At 40.4% G+C, this 19,912-nt stretch overlaps 1 protein-coding gene and 1 pseudogene across 1 annotated transcript in view; both read right to left on the bottom strand.

The window, feature by feature from the left end:
• Nucleotides 1–11,557, bottom strand: part of Ednra (endothelin receptor type A) — a 57,841-nt gene extending 46,284 nt beyond the window's left edge. Inside the window, exons 1-2 of the mRNA XM_015484454.2 lie at nt 11,184–11,557; nt 7,105–7,586 (exon numbers count right to left, since the gene is read on the bottom strand). Coding sequence (XP_015339940.1) covers nt 7,105–7,524 — 420 coding nt within the window. The 5' untranslated portion in view covers nt 7,525–7,586; nt 11,184–11,557. The remainder of the gene's footprint in view (nt 1–7,104; nt 7,587–11,183) is intronic.
• A 4,143-nt stretch (nt 11,558–15,700) lies between these two features.
• LOC125619833 lies at nt 15,701–16,538 on the bottom strand (annotated as a pseudogene).
• Between the last annotated feature and the right edge of the window lie 3,374 nt (nt 16,539–19,912).

The following is a 19,912-nucleotide window of genomic DNA, read 5'->3' as shown; positions in this document are numbered from 1 at the left end:
GGAGGAATCACTGGCTATCAATATGTTCACATCTGGACGCTTTACTGATAAGAACAGGACCTGGACCCATCTCTCTCTCCTGTGCTCTGGGAACAATCTTGCAGCTACGGAGGGTTTCCATCCCCCATCCCATTAAACGGGAATAGCTGTGCTGTGAGCCAAATGCTGAGGGTAGCCGAGTAGCCTCACATGAGAATAATTACTTCACATGACCATGAGAGAAAGCAACGAGGTTCCCAGACACAGGAAACGAAAAGTCAGAAGGGGAGGTACAGCTGGATAGGGTTCTGAAGTCTTTCCAGACAGCAACTTCCTCATAACAAACAGAAAATTGGCTAATAAATTTATCACTCTGTCATTTTATATGAACATTTATTCTTAAATAAGCTAGTTAGCAGAATGGATTTTTGCAGTGTGCCTAGCTAGGTCTTAGCAATGCCACAGAGATCAACCTATCTTCTATTCCCTAAAGTGCAAATAAAATCTTTTGTGTTATGCATGTTCATTATATTTCAGGTCACTTGTAGTTTCACTATATCAATTGAAACCACAATTAGGACTAAGCTTAAAGAATTACTATTGCACAGAAATCTTGGGAAGAGACTCTTTGACTGGTTATGTTTGCATCCCCAAGGAGAGAGGAAATCAGTTGAAAGCACAAGGCCTGAACCCTAGGAAAAGAACTCCTGTTCTCCAGGGACAAAGGGAAGGGGAAAGTCATCCTGCTGCTATGTGCTGATCTGTTTCTTATAAGTTTCTCAGATTAATAAACCCCAAGACATTCTGATTTATAATGGGAAAAAAAGTAGGAATTCAATAAATTTAATAAGCAAGTCTGCTTTTAGGTCTGGAACTGAAATGGGAAGAAAAAGCATTCTAAGAGAGGTGACTACAGTGTGCTTTCTTTTTTTCCTTGTCATCAACCATTTTTTAAGCTGGGCACAGGAGGTACAATGATAAACGGGAATGATGGCTGCCTGCCTCAGGGACCTTGCAGACAAGCAGAGCAGTTGGCAAGAGCAACAGAGCAGCGTCCGTTTCTATCCTAGGGTTAAGAGAGGTGTCGTGGGAGCTTTAAGGGGGAGGCAGTAACCCAGGGTGGATCATGGATACTTGCCAGACAAAGAGATGCTTCAACGGAGATCCAAAGGATCAAGTGCAATAAACAGGGGCTACAGAGGAAAGTGATTGAGATGGAAGGCTCATCCTGATATCCTCGGACAGTTCAGGTTAGCTGGGGGAGAGAGAAGTCGAGGAAGAGCACAGAGAGACAGGGCTGGAGAGGAGGCAGAGTCAACATTACCTGATGGGAAAACGTCTATCAGGAATACAGTGCACCAGCAAGGGACAGGGATCTCAACCAAGGGACACGTTTTCTCTCTTAGAATCTAGGGAATGCTGCTTTATAGCTAATTTTATGATCCTACCCCTACAACTGAAGTGCATGAGAAGGATCTGGTTTTCATTGCTCGATGATTCAGTAAAATATACTTATGACATGTGCAATCTGGTGGGCAATTTGATTAACTTGGAAAATTGTACATGCAGACCACAGGTAGTACCTTCTGCCTCGTCTCTTAAGTGAAACCCTTTGACCCAAGTGTTGTGATCATCATCATCATCATCATCATCATCATCGTTATGCTATTTTGAAGCTCTTAGAGAACACTGATTAGAAATTTTATAATAAAGGCCCTGATCAAATTAAATCACAACAACAAGCATTATTAAACGTCTATGTTTGAGCTATCCAGTCTCTAAGACATGGCAATTGATTTCCGAGACACAAATTGCCTTGGGGATTTGATGTGTCCAGAAACAACTTTATACGGATGCCCCTAAAGATGGATTTCCGTGGCATAAGATGTCAAAGGCTGTGTCATTATTGAGAAAACTGGCTCTGCGGGAAGGCCTCTTGGCTTCCACATTGCTTAGATCCTCTGCCAGAGAAACACATTGGGAGTCTTTTCATTGCAAAACATTCCTAGTAATTTCATACAGAAATTGCAATTGTTTTTTCTTTTTTTTATTGTTGTCCTCAATAAGAGATGGTTGCTTAGAATGGAACAGAATTAGTAATCCATAGAGAGTGTTCCTGGATGCTGCCCCCGTGGGTCCCACAGATCTGCTTTGCAGTCCATGTTAAGTGGAGACATGGCTTACCTACACCATCGTCTACAACATACCAGAAGTTCCTCTGATAAGTCATCGCCCCAGCTTCATGATCCTTCCCAGGCCTATCATTCTCATCCTTTTAACCCTGTTTATCTCCAATTTTCTCCCATTCTTGTTCTTGCTTAAGAGACAAGGTAGAGTGGTTTATGGGAATTTCTGTAGAAACATGGGAGTGAGCTGTTATCCTGAAATTGCATGGCCTTGGCCACACACAAACCTCACTTTTAGGGCTTCTACTCTCTTACAAATTATGACTCATCTCCTTACGGACAAGAATTCTGTCTTTCTTTTCTTTTTCTTTTTTTTAGTTGTCGATGGACCTTTATTTTTATTTTTTTAATATGTGGTGCTGAGAATCGAACCCAGTGCCTCATATGTGCTAGGCAAGTGCTCTACCACTGAGCCACAACCCCAGCCCCTACATTCTGTATTTCTAATCAATATTGCCTTTATTAATTGGGTATTATTTCTGACCTCCTAATACAGAGACAATATTTTAATTTATTTTGCCTTTCTAAAAATGCAAACATTTCATGTATAGATTAATGTACTTGGCCACGGTTTGACATTTCTTGAGATTTTAGGATATCAGACAATCTGATTTCCTGACAAATGGAAGCCATCTCCCTTTTGGGCTGTAGGTGTGGGTGTTTGAGAGTCGGCTGGCTCCTTTCCTCTCTCCCTGCTGTTGTTGTCTTCTTTTGCAATTAGTGATATTATCTGTTCTTTTGAACAACTAACAATTAGAGTCACCCTTTGATCAACATAGTGATAGCTTTTTCATCAGCATTACCACTTTGCAAGGCCTTTGTTTGAAAATTAAGAACACAACTGGCATCATTTGCTTTCTTTGGTTCCTTCTGCTTTACAGCTTATTTTCTCAGATGTTTTCTTTTGTAACCAGGTTGTGTGTGTGAGCCGGTGTGTGTGTGTGCAAGCAGGGGCCAGAGGAGTTGTCTTCATTACTGTTTATTTCTTCTTGATGCCACATATGTAGCCGGCAGACCTAACTCTTTTCTCAATGTAAGGTCTGACATGCCTTGCAGCTGTAATCTGTGAGCACATGTAACCTCTGAGAATGTTATCTAGGGAAGGAATGTTCCAATGGGTGGTGATGGCATTCCAACACGAGCTGAGCATGCACACTGGGAGTTGAAGTGGGGAAAGCCTGGCTGGAGCGTGGGGGGCCTTGACTGCTCAGCATAGGGGGCAGTGGGGGTGCAGCGAGAGGACCTGGGCGTTTCTGAGGAAGCAATGGCAATTGACTAAGTAGAGCAGAGTTCAGGAGAGGTTGGGGGAAGTAACTCTGAAGATATGGAAACCAATGAAGAAACTTCTGGAAATTCAGGTGTGGAGTGACCCACAGACCATCCAGAGCTACCTAGCCCTGGCTGCAGGGGCTAATCACCAATCAGAAACAGCCCAGCATCGGGTTCTTGCTGAACTGCTTTTCAGTTATAAATTCCATCCCACTGATCTATGGAGCAGCTTCAGGACAATCTCTATCTAAGCGAGAGAAAGGGAATACACTGTTAATATAAAGAACAGTTTATCCCAAAGGCTGAATGTTCTCTCTGATACGTGAAAGCTAACACACCAACAAGCAGGGAGGGCGGAAGAAGAAGTTCATTGGATTAGACAACAGGGAAGGAAGGGAAGGGAGGGGGGATGGGACTGGGAAAGACAGTAGAATGAATCGAACATCACTTTCCTATCTTCATACATGAATACATGACCAGTGAAACTCCACATCATGTACATCCACAAAATGGGATCTAATTAGAGTAAGTTGTACTCCATGTGTGTATAATATGTCAGAATACACTCTACTGTCCTCTATATCTAAAAACAACAAATTAAAAAGAAAACAGGTAGGGTCTATGGAAGAGCTTATGCTTTTATGAGGAATGAATGTTTTTCTTGTGGGAAACATTTGTGCTCTTGGGAAGTCCTGAGAGAGTGGATTGTTACAATGTCGGGCCACCCCACTTGCCGGGCCCCTTCTGCATGTGTCCCTTCACATTTCCCCACATGTTGATACACAGAGGGAGTTGGGGAGGCTCTTCAGAAGCAGAACAGATGTGGCAGCCCGATCTTGGACTTCCAACCTCCAAAACTGTGAGCTAAATGAATCTCTTTTCTTTATTAAAAAAAAAAAAGAAAAGAAAGTTTATCACCCCATGTCCTTTGTCTTGTAACATGACTAAAGCTGACTCAGCTATTCTAGCCTGCTCTGAGACACAATCTTCATGTTACTTCCAACTCTGACTCTGATATGACTCAATGCAGCGTTCTGTCTGGAGACACTTTAGTACTGAGTACAGAACTGATGTGATGTTAAACACAACAATATGTCTGTGGAAACTCATCTTTATTATTCTTTTAACTTAATTCTTTTAATAGTGGGAAAGATAAAAAAAAAGACTCATGCATCTATTCTGTCAGTAGAATTTTCTCCAAGTATGTGCATTATTTTCGTAGGTACCTAACTTCGATGGTAAAGCAGGATGGACAGCTGCTACTTTTCCTGTAACACAGAGGTAGTGAACTTGACAGGGTTGGAGGAATTCAAAGGCCTGATATGTGATAGACCCCAAAGCATTGAATCTTAATGGCAGGGGGCAGCTGTGCAGAAGAGAAATGGAGGCTTGACCTCACATTTCCTGGAAAGATGTGTCTTAACCATCTTGGGCAGAAGTCAGGGCAATAGCAACATGTTATGGTCTCACAAACAAGGGAAGAGGATAACAGAAAGATGTAGAGATAATCTCTAAATACTGGCGCTCTTTTAGCTCACTTCAATACTTTCCTTTTTTCCTCTGGAAGAAAATCAAGATGACTAAAGAGTATTTTTTTAATCTACAAGGTTTACTCTCTAAAATCAATGTTGTTTAGATGATTCATATTCCTTGAGTTTTAGAAAAATAAGAATTACACAAGTGTACTCCTGTGATGTAAAAATACCATCGTCAAACTGTTCACATTATTTAGAACTAGAATAAGTTACATTAAGTATTGGATTTCCAAGAGGGAAGAACCTTATGTTCAAATAAAGATGTGTGAATTTTTACCCGTTGCTATATGAACATTAAAGTTTTATTTGGATTTTCATCAAATTTGAAATATTCCAGAAAACCTGACTTCAAATGTTGCTAGGGAATAGAAATAAGTTTTAGCCTGGTAATTGGCAATAGCTCCCCAAAGATAAGCAGGTTTCCCCCCCAGCATTTGCAGATATTGATTTGCCAAGAAACTGATGTGCACATGGTCACATCTACACAGTGTGCTTCAGAGTCAAGAGTAGCAGGGAGTTATTAATTCAGAGATGGTTAATTATTCTTTTCAAAAAAAAAGTTAGGTTAATTGATTAGTGCATAAGTAGCAATTATCAATGTTTAAAAATTCCACACTGTGACTGAAGCATCCATTTTCAACTAATAGTCTTGTCAACATTTTCAAATCTATCATTAAAGAGAGATGTCCTGAGAAAGTCCAGGGTTGAGTACCCATGATATCTCATAAATGAAAAATTAAAAACTTTTAAAAAGAAAAAATAAAACTTCTGTAACATATGCTGAACATTTTAAGTCAATTATGCATTTTCAAGTTTGCATCATAGTTAAGTTCCAAAATCCTGTTTAAAGTTCAAATAGAAAGCACATGTATTCATGCTATTCTGTGGAAAAATATGGTATGTGTTTTTTATTTTTGACTATTCGTTCTCCAATTTTGCAAGCAAGTGTATGGTACAAATTTGAAAGGTGTTTATTCCTAATGATAAAAAATTTTAGTTATTTTCATCTTTATTGAGTTTTCTCATGGACTAGTATAATTTCAGCAGAATTTAAGTGCATCTATTGGAAATCGGCAGACTGCTCTTCTACTTGGAATTCAGTTGACAAAACTTCTTGTCATTTAAAGGAATATTTCATAACATTACTACCTAGAGTAATTTGTTTCTATGAATAGCCCAAAGAAGGAAAAGGAAAAAGAGAAAGAAGAGGGGAATAAAAAAAAAGCTGAGGAAAATTATTTCCCTATGTCTAGAATAAAGATATTTCATCAAATGTGGCAAACATCATGCAATTTCATTTAAATTTTGGTATATTTGGATCCTTATAACACTTTTTGCCTCACAACTACTATACCAAATATGGAAAATCTAATTTCTTTTGGTATTAGTTTGCTTTGGTGCTAAATAGTCTCTAAAGTAAATTGATCCTAGCCATACGTGGATACTTATCTTCTTCTCCCACCAAAGCACTAACTTTTCTTATTTATCATTAAATCAGGGGTGGGAACACAGTAGGCACTCAATAAATGCACACTGAAAAAAAATGAGGCCTATTTCAAATGGTTTTAGTTAGTAAAACTGCTCAACAAGGTCAGTCCTGGCCTGCTATCACATGAACCACTTTATCTCCAAGTCACCCAGATAACTGAGAAGAGCCACCATGACCTCTTGCTTCAATCATCAATCCAGTCCAAAAAAAAAATAGGTGCTTTTCATTTCAAGCTGTACTATAGATATCTAGATTCTGAACAGCATTGCATTAAAGAATGTAATTGAAACTGAAGATATATTTGTTTTAAGTACTTTGAGGGCTCTTAATCTCAGAAAAATCCAGTGATCTTCTCAAAAAATGTCCAACTGATAATTTAGCCCAGCACTAGCATGAGAATTCAATTCATGAAACACCATGATTTTGAAGAGTCATCCCTGAGATACTGTTTTCTAATTTAATGCTTAAATTAGAAAATAAGTATAACATCTAGCAAATAATTAAATCTTAAAATGTCACCGAGTTTTAAAATAGCAGAAATAACTTTCAGTAAAAACACAGAGCAAAATTCCAAAGGCCAGACACTCTTACTGTGGAATTAGAGCATACATTCAAACCTGCAAATACATTTGTAGTTACTTCTTACCTTAAACACATTGATAGGGAGATCAATGACCACATAGATAAGGTCTCCAAGGGCAAGGCTAGCTATCAGTGCGTTGGGGCCATTCCTCATACACTTGTTCTGGTAAATGATCCTGAGCAGAGTTGCATTCCCCACCATTCCCACGATGAAAATAGTACAAGATATCACAGTGTTAATGTATTTGAAAGCTGAAGTAATTTTAGTCTGCTGTGGGCAATAGTTGTGCATTGAACCGTTGCTGGGGAGGGCCAAATTTGTGGGTCGATGGGTAGTCACCAGGGAGTTGACCTCTGTCCCCCGGAAAGTGGTAAAGTCATCCACAGGATTGCTTAGATTTGTGCTGTATCTCTCAGGATTGTCACTGATTACACATCCGGCCAGTGCCAGCCAAAAGGATGCTCTGAGGCAAAACATTTCCATCTTGATGCAAATTTGAAGAATAGTCTTAGTGTATCGCTTTTACAACTCTATTTTTTTTTCACCTGAAAAAAGAATGGAGAAAAATTATTCTTATGACAAAATCCAGCTGTCAAAATGATGGTAATTAATGATTATTTACTGCTTTAATTAAAATGCAGAATATTTGGTAATTAGATAAGATAAATCTATGTCAGGTTGCCTCAGAGCAGAACAAAACTAGAAAAGACCAAAAACCTCACAGGGCAAGATTTCTCCCTCTCCTACCCCCAACTGCATCTCATTTCTTCACATAGCTAAGCTATACTTATAACTAACTCATGATATGGGTGAGGATATGACTATTTCCCTTCAAGTGGTAGTTATATTTTTTCCCCACCCAGATTAATGAAAATATGACTTACAAAAACCTTCTAGAATGGAGATACACAATTTTGTGTAAAACTGAAAGTGAAAACGCCTTATACATCTATTATAGATGTAGCATAAAATAAAACTATCAAATTCTGTAATTAAAAATCTAGTATTCCAAAATGTGTCCCATTTTGCACATGGTAAATAATGAACACAGAACAGAATGTGGTAGCCTTCTAAGATATTAAAAAATGTTGGATTTAAAACCAGAACTCTGGTTACCACCACCAATATGTTTAACAATCTTAGTTTCAATTTAAAAAATTATGTAATTGAGAATGACAGAATATTTATTTTGAAAACCTAGACTGATGTGTAAAATCTTCATCTCCTAACAGGAGGTTTTTGTTATTTCATACATTAGAAATTATCATCACGATATTTGTCAATGAGAGCAATAGGAGTTTTGCAGGCTGGTCAGGCTGTTGGATTTTCTAAGGGATATCTGTCCCTATGCTCTTTAAGACCTCCTGTGTGTATTATGTGTCAGTCACTGTGCCGAATACATCGTATGTGCAATGTCACTGAATCCCTACTATGGTCCTGTGAAGCAGATGTACATTCCATCAGGCAGACGGGGAAATGGAGGCTTGGAAGACAAGCCTCTGGTCACAGGTAGTGGTGCCAAGGCAACATTTCTAAGGTAGATTAACCACTAGACCATCCTGTCTCTCATTCTCATGCTTCATTTGTATCTAGAGTGTTTAAAGGAAGTCTCCTGTGTGTAGATGAAGCAACAGACTAGGGGTGCTTAGACATTTCAAAAGACCTCTTGCCCCCTTGCAAAGAGCAACTGATTCCTCTTTACCCAGCTAGTTGCGCTTTCTCTGTTAATCCTTGGGAAAACAACGGAAGTTGGTGGTGCCAGAATTATCAATCAAAAGTAATAAAAATGGCCCCTCTCTTTTCAATATTTTGTAAATTTCCTGTTCCTTGGGCTTTTATTAATCTTTAAATGAAAGCCATAACCTCGTTTATCTCATGGTGTGTGTGTGCATCTATGACATACACACTCAGGTTCTAATGTAATTTTTAAAACTTGTTCCTTTTCCAGAGATTGTTCAAGATTGCTCATGGCCACTTTTAGGAATTTCGACAGTTATCACAAGAAATCACAAAGCTTATGTTTAGTCACCTAGTCACCGTAGCTATAAAATAAGATAGAGTCAAGTAGTAGAGAAGGGTTAACACTAAATTGCAAGCATTGAATACTTTGCTTTCCCCCAGGAATCTAAAATAGATACATGTACTAACTATATGTGTACCTATTATCGGACTTGAGCTTTACAACTGTGATAGGTAGAAGCAATGTCTCATTTTACTTGAGAGACACTCTTAAAGAAGTGAAGTGACTATGTCAACCAAGAAGTGGCAAATGGCTATAATATCTCCCAATTTGTTTATAGACTTAACTTACTTTGAGTAGATGATAAAAAATACCATTTTTTTCAAAACTAGGGATATTCTGTGTACCTGCCAGTTTTTTACCAGGGTGTAGTGTGTTTAATTAGTTTGCATTTTTTTTTCCTGCTTCTTATAGTTTGGAGTATCTGACCAAATATCAGTAATCTACAAATGCCACCACTTCCATCCTGAAGTGGAAAGCAGGATCCTAAGAACAAAGCTTATAGCCCTCCTCCTCTTTGGATCATGGAGAGTAGTGTAAAGAAGTTCTTTAACATCTTGTGCTGCCTAGTGACTAGTCTCTCAGTTTTCCAATTGGAATGGAATATTCAGTAATAGTTTTCATAGAAATGAAAGACAAAGGCCTTTTCCAGAAATGGAATGTTTCCTCCCCAGTAGAGTCAGCAAGGAAGATGTTTCATGAGCTGACCTGGCTATCACAGGCATCTTGCCACTCATCAAAGTCCCTCTAGTGCTTTGAACATTAACGCACCAGTTTGATTGGTCAGCTGATTATGGCACGAGTTAACAAGGTCAAGGCTGGGGGTTCTTATCATTAAAACCATCTTCCTTCCTTCCAACAATGACACTACCCTAGAAATAATTTCTGATGACATTTCTGTCAACTCTCCACACACATTAAGCTGCAGAGTTAAGGAACATTTGTCAAAGGCATGTGGATACCATATTGTCATTCAGTAAAAAATGCCAAACCAAATGAAAGAATCCTTTCAAATGCATGCTATTCCAAGGATGGGTCTGGAGCTTACTTTCATGTATCTGAGAGAAGCTGGGCTTTGAATCATCAGCCATAACCATCAGTCACAGCTCTATTAAGTATCTTAGTTTCAAACCTAAAGGACATGGTCAATAGATTCAGCATTCTTCCTATTTTGGGTTGAAGAGTTTTCTGGAGTGCACAGGATATTATTAAGGAAAAAGACTGAATTCTCATGATTACACTTTAACCATTTAACCTATCGGACTCTCAGGATCAAAGTTCACCTGTATAAGTAGTAATTTGGAAATTCCAACCTTACCAAAATGGCACAAGTTTAGAGCAGGCAATTTACATGACAGGATTGCCAAGGTGATTCTCAATTTGCTGACACTTAAAACAGAAGAGGTGGTGGTGAGGAATCATGAACAAGGACAAGTAGGGACAAAAATTAACTGGGAACTTTTGAGAAATTTTCTGTGGTTTTGCTCTCTGGGTAAGAAATTAGCCACATTGCCTGGCTTTAATGTTTCCAGCTCTATCAGGGGAAAGTCATTAGGATGGTGTAAACAGAGGCTGATTATCTAAAAACAGTCCTTGTTTTCTGCATGTGAAAGGCAACAAGTGGCCTTTAAAGGACAACACAGAACAAAACTCTCAGACCTGGGACAGGCAGGTTTCCAAAGCTGCACTGGGGGTTTTCTCAAAAGACAACAGTGTCTTGCACGGGTGCCCTTGGCTACTCTCAGGCTGTGTGGGGAGAACCAGAAGTGAGGTAACAAGTATGCTTTGGAGCAAGCGACCAGGGCATGTGTGCAAAGTTGCGGCACGCTGGCGGAAAGGGGGACACCCAGGGAGAACCATTTGGCTTCCTTTTACCAAGAATCCAAATCTCTTCTGGAGAGGCAAAGTGCTTTAGATCAGTTCTCCAAACTCCAAACGTTCACTCAGCGCACCCCTCCCAGGAGGGCGCCCGTTTCACCAGGCGTCTCAGGCAGGTGGGTGCCAGCCTCAAGCTGCCAGGTGGACAGGCCAGTACGCTCCCCGCTCCTCCCCACTGAGCGACCCAACCGTCTCCACGTCCCCGCCCCAGCCTCGATCCCCAGAAGGAAAGCCTAGCACCGACCGTGGAGCTCGGCGGGCGCCGCTGCAGGGTTCGCGCAGCGCCTGGGCCAGAGGAAGCCGGAGCCCGCGAGGGTGGATGGCGCGGAGGGTGGCCGGTGTCCCGGGTTGCGGCGCGCCGGCGGCCCCAGCTGCAGGGCTGTCTTGGCTGCGGAAAACTTATCCGGTGGGGCAGGGCTTCTCTGGGGAGTTCTCGCCGAGCCTCCAGCCTCTGGCGATGAGCCGGTGGGAAGGATGAAGCCTCCCTGCCTCCTCTCCACGATCGCCAGAACAGACCAGAGGGATGACTGTACGCGCGCGCAAGGACTCGCAGGAAAAAGAAAACTCCGAAGGAAGGAACACGCCTCCAGCCTGTCCTCCCCTTCTCGCAAAGCTCCCAGCCCTTCTCCACTGCGGGACCGCAAGAGCGTCCTCCAGCCCTCACTAAACTGCACGGAGCTGCCGCCCCCTTCCCGGCCCCGAAGGGCAGGAGACTTTTAACTATTTCCTTCCTGAAGTGAAGCTGGGGGTGGGTGGAGGAGCCCGGGGAGGGTTTAACAGACAAGCCCGGAATAATGAAAGGCCTGGCGAGAAACTCGGCCCCTTGGTCAGTGAGTGCAGGCGCTTTGATCTGGGATGGAGCAACTCCACTTTGCTTGTGGGCTCCTTCTTTAGTGCAGAGGAAGTTAAGAAGCTCAACTGGAAGGCAGGTTACTAGATCCAGTAAAGACTGCTTGTATTTTGTCCCTTGAAGCCAGCACCCTAAGACTGCATACCTCTAGCCCAGGAGAGTCAATGACTGGGTGAAATTCTCACTCCAAAGGATGAGGATGCAGATCCTATAGAGGGTGGGGCTCAGTGTCTTTATCCCAGATTGGGGGTGGAAGGGGTGGAAGAGAAGATGAGCGGCAAAGGCCATTGTGGGCTCTTCAGGGAAGTCTGACTTGGGGTCCCTCGGTGGACAGCTGGTTTCCGCGGAGTGTGGAACTATGAGGCTGGGGCACTCTGGACGCACCTCACAGACTTCTCTGGTTATTGCAGTTGAACAAGTCACCAGTCACCCACCGTTAAACACAGTGGCTTTAAACAATGTCAGTCACTTACTTTGCTCTCATCTGCTCTCGGCAGGGCTTGTCTGGAACTCATCAGTTTTGCTCCATGTCACTAGGACTGGGGGATGCACTTCACTTGCTCTGTGTTGAGGGTTAGTTTTTCTCCAAGTGTGGTGACGAGTTTCCAAGTGTCCAAAGAGACAGGAAGTGGAAACTGACAATCTCTTGAGATCTGGGCCCAGAAACTGGTAGAATGGCACTTTTAATCAATTTTATGAGTCAAGCAGTCATTGATCCCAGACTCAAAGTGAGGTCTTAAAGAACCCGCCTGCCAATTCAAGGAATGTTGAAAAATTTAGGGATCATTTTGTAAAACCATGAAAGAGACCCACAGAAAACCACCATTGAAAGGGTTTCTTCTAGTCATCTAGTTCTGTTGGATTACATATCACCCTGTGCACTAATCTAGAGTATCTATAGCTTCTGTGTGAGGGTGGGTTAACCAGCCAGAATAACAAATAGCTTTTTAAAATGCCTTAGTTTATATTAAAAGAAGGGTTGACGTTTTGGGCACATGGCTTGGCAAGCTGACAATCTTTTCCAGGAAGAAAAAGTGACTGCCTTCTCCCAGAAGAGGCCGTGCCCAGCTTGGGATGTGACATATGCTGGATTTCAGCTTTTCCTTGCTCGGTGACCAGACACACTTGGACAGTGTACACCTATGTAAGTGAACTTGTTGGTCTAGCTAGTCTTTGTCAGAGTACATCCCTAGCCTCTATCTCTTTGATCCCCAGGGTGGTAAAAGATGAGTTATTAAAAATTCTTCCTTCACATCCATTGGGAGTGTTATTGTCTGAACAAAACAAAACCAGAAAATAACTTGTATTAGCAAGGATGCTGAGAAACTGGAACTCTTGTCTATGGCTGGCAGGAATGTAGGCGATGCAGCAGCCAGGGAAGATAATATGGTAGTCCTCAAAAAATTAAACATAAAATCACTCTGGTTATATAATAATTAAAAGAATAATTGAAAGCAGGGATATGAACCGATATTTGTACACTCATGTTCATGATGGCATTATTCTCTGTAACCAAAAGGTGGAAACACCTCAAATGTCTATTGAAGAATAAATGGATAAACAAAATGTGGTACACACAGCCAGTGAAAGATTATACAGCCTTAAAAAAGAATAATACTCTGATAGATATTACAACAGGAGCTTCAAAGACATATGCTAAGTGAAATGAGCCAGACTCAAGGACATATATTATATTGCTAAAGGATAAAAACACAACAATTTATTTAATTGGCTTTATTTTTGATTCTAGAATCAGGCAACATTTTATTCCACAAAACAGAATATGTCTTCTCATGGGCTGAGCGGAAGAGCTTGGTTGTGTAGACAGAGAAAGGTTGAAGAAAGCTGAAATGAAAGAACAAAAAGTGGGTTGGCCATTTCAAAGTTATTTTCTTTATAAGTTGAAGACAGGAGACAAAACAATGTGAAAATAACAGATGGAGTCAAGTTACTTCAGGTTATCTATTTTTTTGTATGTCGGAGAGAGTTAAAGCAGGGAGGACTTCATTATCATGATAGTGACATTTTTCCATAAGTAGTTAAGTTTTGGCTTGGTGATCTGAAATTTTAGCACAGTGACTCCATTTTGCTTTTGGCCTGGTCTGTTCAAGAGCTTAATTCAAAACAATAGCCTTCTGTAATTTTTATTTAATACTATGATTATGCTTATGTGAAAGAACTAGTTTGTCAAATTCGTAAAGACAAAAGGTTGGTAGTGATTACCAGGGGCTTGGAGAATGGGGACTTAATCGCTTAATGTGTTTAAGAGTTTCAGTTTGGGTTAATGAAAAAATTCTGGAGGGTGATGGCGGTAAGGGCTATACAACAACGTGATTGAATATCCTTAACACCAATAAACTGTATACTTAAAAATGACTCAAATGACAAATTTATATTATTCATGTACTCCCATAATAAAAAAAAAATTCTTCCTAGCATCAGGAACATTTGCCTTCTTGTTACCTGTTAATCTGTCTTCTAAGCTCATAAAATGAGTTTACTGCCTCTTTTAAGAAAAATTTTTAAATAGAAAAGATGTGTTTATGTGACTGACTAGCATTGGCCTGCCTGCCTTTGTAGAGATTGGGGTTGGTTTATTCTAGATGAGAACAGCATGAATATTCCTTAGTTGTTGGAAATTTATCTCATCTTTTTTGCTTCACTTTTGGGAAAATGACTTCAGTGGACCCAAACCAATTTTTGGCTAAGTTGACTTCACCTCCAATAACCCCTTTCCCCATAGCTAAGACTTAATATGCTTGCCCAACTTCTATATTCCCTGCTAAGTATTTCCAAAGACTAAGTTTTTCAACTTGACTTCCAAAGGTTACTTCTTTTCCCTGGAAGGTGGGTTGGAATTTGCAGTTTTTCTGGTTTCAGGGAAACTTTCTTGATCCCACTTGACTCTGGCTCAACAGCTCATTAAGCGGAGCATTAGTGTAATGGTATTTACCATGACTTCTCTCAGCATCCTGTCATATTGATTTCATGAACAATAATTGCTGTAGATTAAGAAGTACTCAAGATAGCACTTAAAAACCAATTTTTCACATGTCCTTGGGGCAAATGTTCTTCTAAATTTAAGTTTCTTGATTCAAATTTGCAAATCCATTTCATAATTGCTAACTCCCAATATCCTCCAATTTGAAATACAATGAAAGTCCTGAGTCTTGTGCCATTTGCTGAGAATATTGCAGGCAGTTTTGAGCTCCCTGAGGGAAAGAAAACAGGGAGGATTCAGAGAAGAACTGCAAACATGAAGGAAGGCTGGTAAGTGGGTTGTGAGAGGCAAGGTGGAGAACTAGAGAAATGGACATCAGAGACATGAGACCTGAAACTGCCATCGCAGCCTTCTCTCTGGCCAGTGAAGTGACCAAGACTATTGGCAGCAAACATAACTGCTGTAAAGATGAAAAGACAAGCCCTGTGAGTTGAAGGTGAGTTTTTAATTGAAACTCCCTATAGGTGATTTGTTTTTAAGAGGAAATACTCATAATCATTGAGCAACTTGAAGGTTAGGGACTCTGACCCCGCTCCCTGACCCACAATAGAAAATTCAGGTCTGACCTTCTAAAAAAGTTATTTAAGTCCTTTATTAACAGGTGCTTATGGTTTGTTGACTGTTCTTTGAAAAAGTCAAGTTCTAAATTTTATTAAAAATTAAAAATGAAGTTCTTAAAAATCTCAACTTGAGCAGATATGAAACAATTAAAAAAAATTAAAGGCATATTGAGAAAAACTAAGCTTAAGAAAAACCTCACATTTTTTATTACCAGAAAGGAATGTCTTTAGATAACAATAATAAAAAGCACATGGTGCATGGACAATGCACAAGATTCTAAGAATCTGATCAATGGGCAGAAAAAGCATTTTAACGTCTGCTCCAGAGTATTGCAGGGATTTCATATTCATTTCCTCTTGTTGCATGACCGGATGATGGTGGAGATGGTGAGCTGATGTTTAAGCGGCTCCATCCTGCTCATCCTCAGAGTGAAGGAGATCTCAGATGGTGCACCAGTTGCTTCTCCTCTTTCCCTTCTCTGGCATCTGTAGCATAATCAGAGTTAAGCAGTATGGATTTTCCTCATTGCTGTCCTCTCTGGGCTGTTGGTAGTGAGGATGGCCCTCTTGTGGAAAACAGCTATAACCCTGAAAACATTCCATCTCCCTGGTCTATGTGGTGGTCCTGCATTCTGGTTGTTGACATTCTCCATCACTTTTCCCTGCATAGGAGGGGTCTAATACTGAGGTCGGCGCCCATGGGGTCTTTGGAAGGAGTAAGGTGGGAACCCGTGCCTCTGGTAGGGCTGGTGTTGTTGGACTGGCCCTCTCTCCTTCTTTCCTTACTCTCGCTATTCTGGCAACTCTGCTGGTAATTGCGCTGAGGATCACCAGGGTAGTGTCTGTAATGGTTGTAGTCTGCTTCACGTTTAATGCCTTGGGCTGGATCTCCACCAGGTTCTCTAACATCTGTTGCCTCCATAGCCTTTTCTTCTTCAGCAACATCAAACTCTACAATCTCCCCCTTTATTTCTACTGTACAGGTCCTTCCTGGGGTTATTCTATTTGTGGCTGTTTCATGTCATTCCTGTGGATGGTTGAACCATGTATGTTTCTTACATTGAGCCATTTTATTGTTCTCAATACCTTCCTTGCAATGACCTTCTTGTCCCAACCAGCCAATGCCACCAGACCAGCAAGAGGCCACTTGGGCCACTGCTCTCTGTATTGCTGTCCGTGGTGCAGGTGTGTAGGTCACTAGGCAGCAGTGGGCAGCTCTGGGCTTTCTGAGTTCCATGCTCTGTGCTTTCTTCCCATCCAACTCCATTTAACTTCTGATTCCCCACAACTTATCTATGAATACCTGCTCTGGACCATAATAATATCTTACCGATAATAGAAACAGCACATATTTTATATGATGTGTGTATTATATGTGGTGAGAAATGTGTGAGCACACTTGTTATACTACACAAAGTTTCCTGGGGAGAGAAACTGCTCTTGGAAGATGGTCCATGTCTCACGCGTTTTAAGTAGACACTAGCAACACTTGAGGTTGTTACGACAACAACTGGAGGCAGCTCAGAATTATTGAAGTAGTACAGAATTGCTACAGTTAATTGTATGCAATTATGATTTAGTGCTGCATCGTTATATTTGTTTGCATTTCTCACACCTGCAAATGGTCTGTGTTTTTATAAATATTAACCTTTTATGTTTGTGTATATTGTATAGTAGTAAATGATATAACACACTATAATCTATACGTATTTATTTATTTATAACATATAAAACTCATTCAGGTTCTAGGTAACTTTTCATAATTTTTTTTCAATATTTCTAGGCTGCACAGTTTGTCTTTAAACCCCTGTTTTTCCAGGATTAACTCTATTCTAAAATGTTAGTCTTTAGATGAACTCCTGAAGGTTCTAAAGTGGCTTCTCACTGCAACAGTGTTGTATGGCATCAAGTTGTCCCATCAAAATACATTTAATGAATCATGTAGCCCAATGTTTTGTGAATTGTTGGTGGTTCCATTGGAGGGCAGAGACTCAATCAAGTCTTAGCATCACCAATGATGGGGTAAACAGATATTAAGCATCTTCTGATGATATGTTCCATGTATCTAGAGATGTTTCCAGAAAGGTTTAACTTGAATATAGTCAAGCCTTCAGCTATATACATTCCAGTTTCCAGCCCAGAGAAAGAACAGAAGGGCAAGTTAAACAAATAACAGGAGAAGCAAAGAGGCAAAGCCCAGAGGTGTGACATGTAACTGGACAATTAGTCCTTCTCTTCTGTCAGTAAACAGAAAGGGGATTTGTTTTTCTAGATTAAAAAAGATTTAAAGGAAACAACACCAGAACAGGAATAGGACAATTGTGTTGTCCTGGACTGGGTCCTGATTTGGATAAATCACCTACACAGTTCGTTATTTTTGTTGTTGGCAGTTTTTTTTTTTCCCCCCGATGACTGGGGACTTTTTGGATTTGGACTAGGTATTAGATGCTATTAAGAAATCAGTATTATTTTCGGTTATACAGAAGGATGTCTTATATTTTAGGGATTCTCTCTGGGGGGAGGTATAATTTACCTTTTCATTACCAAACCACAAGCAAAACTGTGAGTTTTTAAAAAATGGCAAAAGGTATAAAGAAATGCAGTGTTGGACAGATTTGGGATTGATATTCCCATTCCCAAAGGAGAAATGGGAAGGGCCCTAGAGCTATTCAGCTGCAAACTTCAAGGAAAGAAAAGACTGACCCCAGAGGTGAGGCAGAGATCATTCATCAGAGCTGCCTGCTCAGCACAGGCCCCAGGGGCAAGCCTGTTTACTTCTCAGTTCCAGAGTTTGGGATTGCCTCTGGATTTCAGCAGGGCCTGATGACACCTCCCATTGCCCCAAAGGCGGGGTCACCCACAGAGCTGCAAGGTGACACTGCACCCCAGCAGACTGGGAGGGCTGAGCATCCAACCAAAAAGGATAATCTCCTGGCTTAAGGGAAAGTTCCTTGCTAGGTTTTGGATTTTCTTGGGACCCCTCACCTCTTTCTTCCTTCCATGGTCCCTGCTTTGGAATGAGAATGTCTCCTATGCCTGTTCACCATTGTCTTTTTTTAAAAATATATTTTTAGTTGTTGATGGACCTTTATTTTATTTATTTATTTATTTATATGCGGTGCTCAAAATCGAACCCAGTGCCTCATACATGACAGGCAAGTGCTGTACTGCTGAGCTACAGCCCCAGCCCACTTCACCATTATCTTTTTTTTAAAAAAATAATTTAAAAAAATATATTCTTAGGGGCTGGGGATATAGCTCAATTGGTAGAGTGCTTGCCTCAGATGCATTAGGCCCTGGGTTCAATCCCCAGCACTACAAAAAAAAGAAAAAAAAATTCTTAGTTGTAGGTGGACACAATACCTTTATCTCATTTATTTATGTGGATCAAACCTGGTATCTCACGTTCCCAAGGCAAACACTCTACCACTGAGCTACAACCCAGCCTCCACCATGGTGTTTTGAAAGCACATAATTTGCATGGTTTCACAGGTTCACAGCTGGAGAGGGATCTTACCTCAGGGTGAAATGTACCTCATGCATACCTGATTTAGATATCTAAGGTTATTTAAGTGACTATGGACCTTTTAGAATTGATGCTAGAATAAGTAAAGACTTTGGGGGACTGTTGGGATGTACTAAATGTATTTGGCTGTGGGAAGAACATGAATTCTAAAGGGGCCAGAGAAGAAATTTATGGAGTGAATATTTGTGTTCTTCCAAAGCTCATACATTGAACTCCTAACTCCCAGTGTGAGGCTTTCTGGGGGCAGGGCCTTTGGGAGATAATTAGGGCTAGATGAGATCATGAGAGCAGGTTCCACATGATGGTATTAGATCTCTTATAAGAAAAAACACCAGAAAACTAGTTTTCTCTCATCCTACAGTAAGAAAGTGGGCATCTGAGCAAGAAGGAGAAGCCTCAGTGGAACCTGACCATGCTGACACCCTAATCTTGGATTTTCAGCCTCTAGGACTATGAGAAAATGGATTTCTATTGTTTAAACTGCCTAGTCGGAGGTATTTTGTTATGACAACTTAGACACCAATTTTGCATCTTTTTTCAAATTCACTTTTTTTAAATTCAGCATTTATGATCGCTTACATGGATGTGGGTTTATTGAATTTTCTTTTGAACACTTAATAGAAGTGTTTTTTTGATATGACTAAATTTCTTTGGCTGATGGTGCAAGGGCCTTTTCTTAATTTGCAGAGCTGCTAAATATTAACAATTAGAGTGACATGATAAATAATATAAATAATAATAATAAACATTATCATCACATTTACTGCATACAAACATAGTGCTGAGTGCTTTGTATGTGTTATCTCATGTGATTTTCACAATAGCTTTGTAGATGAGTAAGTATTGTTATGATCCCCATCTTACAAAAAAAGAAAACTAAGCTTAGCAAGGCTAACTGAACTGCCTGAGGCTATAAATTTGTGCAATATTTTGAATTTGTCGCCTCCAAAATTCTTGTTGAAACTTCATCCCCATTGTGGTTGTGTTAAAGATGGGCCTTTTGGGAAGTGAATAAGTCATGATGGCCCCTGTGAAT

This window comes from Marmota marmota, unplaced genomic scaffold (genome assembly GCF_001458135.2).
Source record: "Marmota marmota marmota unplaced genomic scaffold, marMar, whole genome shotgun sequence".
NCBI classification, from domain to species: domain Eukaryota; kingdom Metazoa; phylum Chordata; class Mammalia; order Rodentia; family Sciuridae; genus Marmota; species Marmota marmota.
This window is presented reverse-complemented; position numbering and strand designations above follow the sequence as displayed.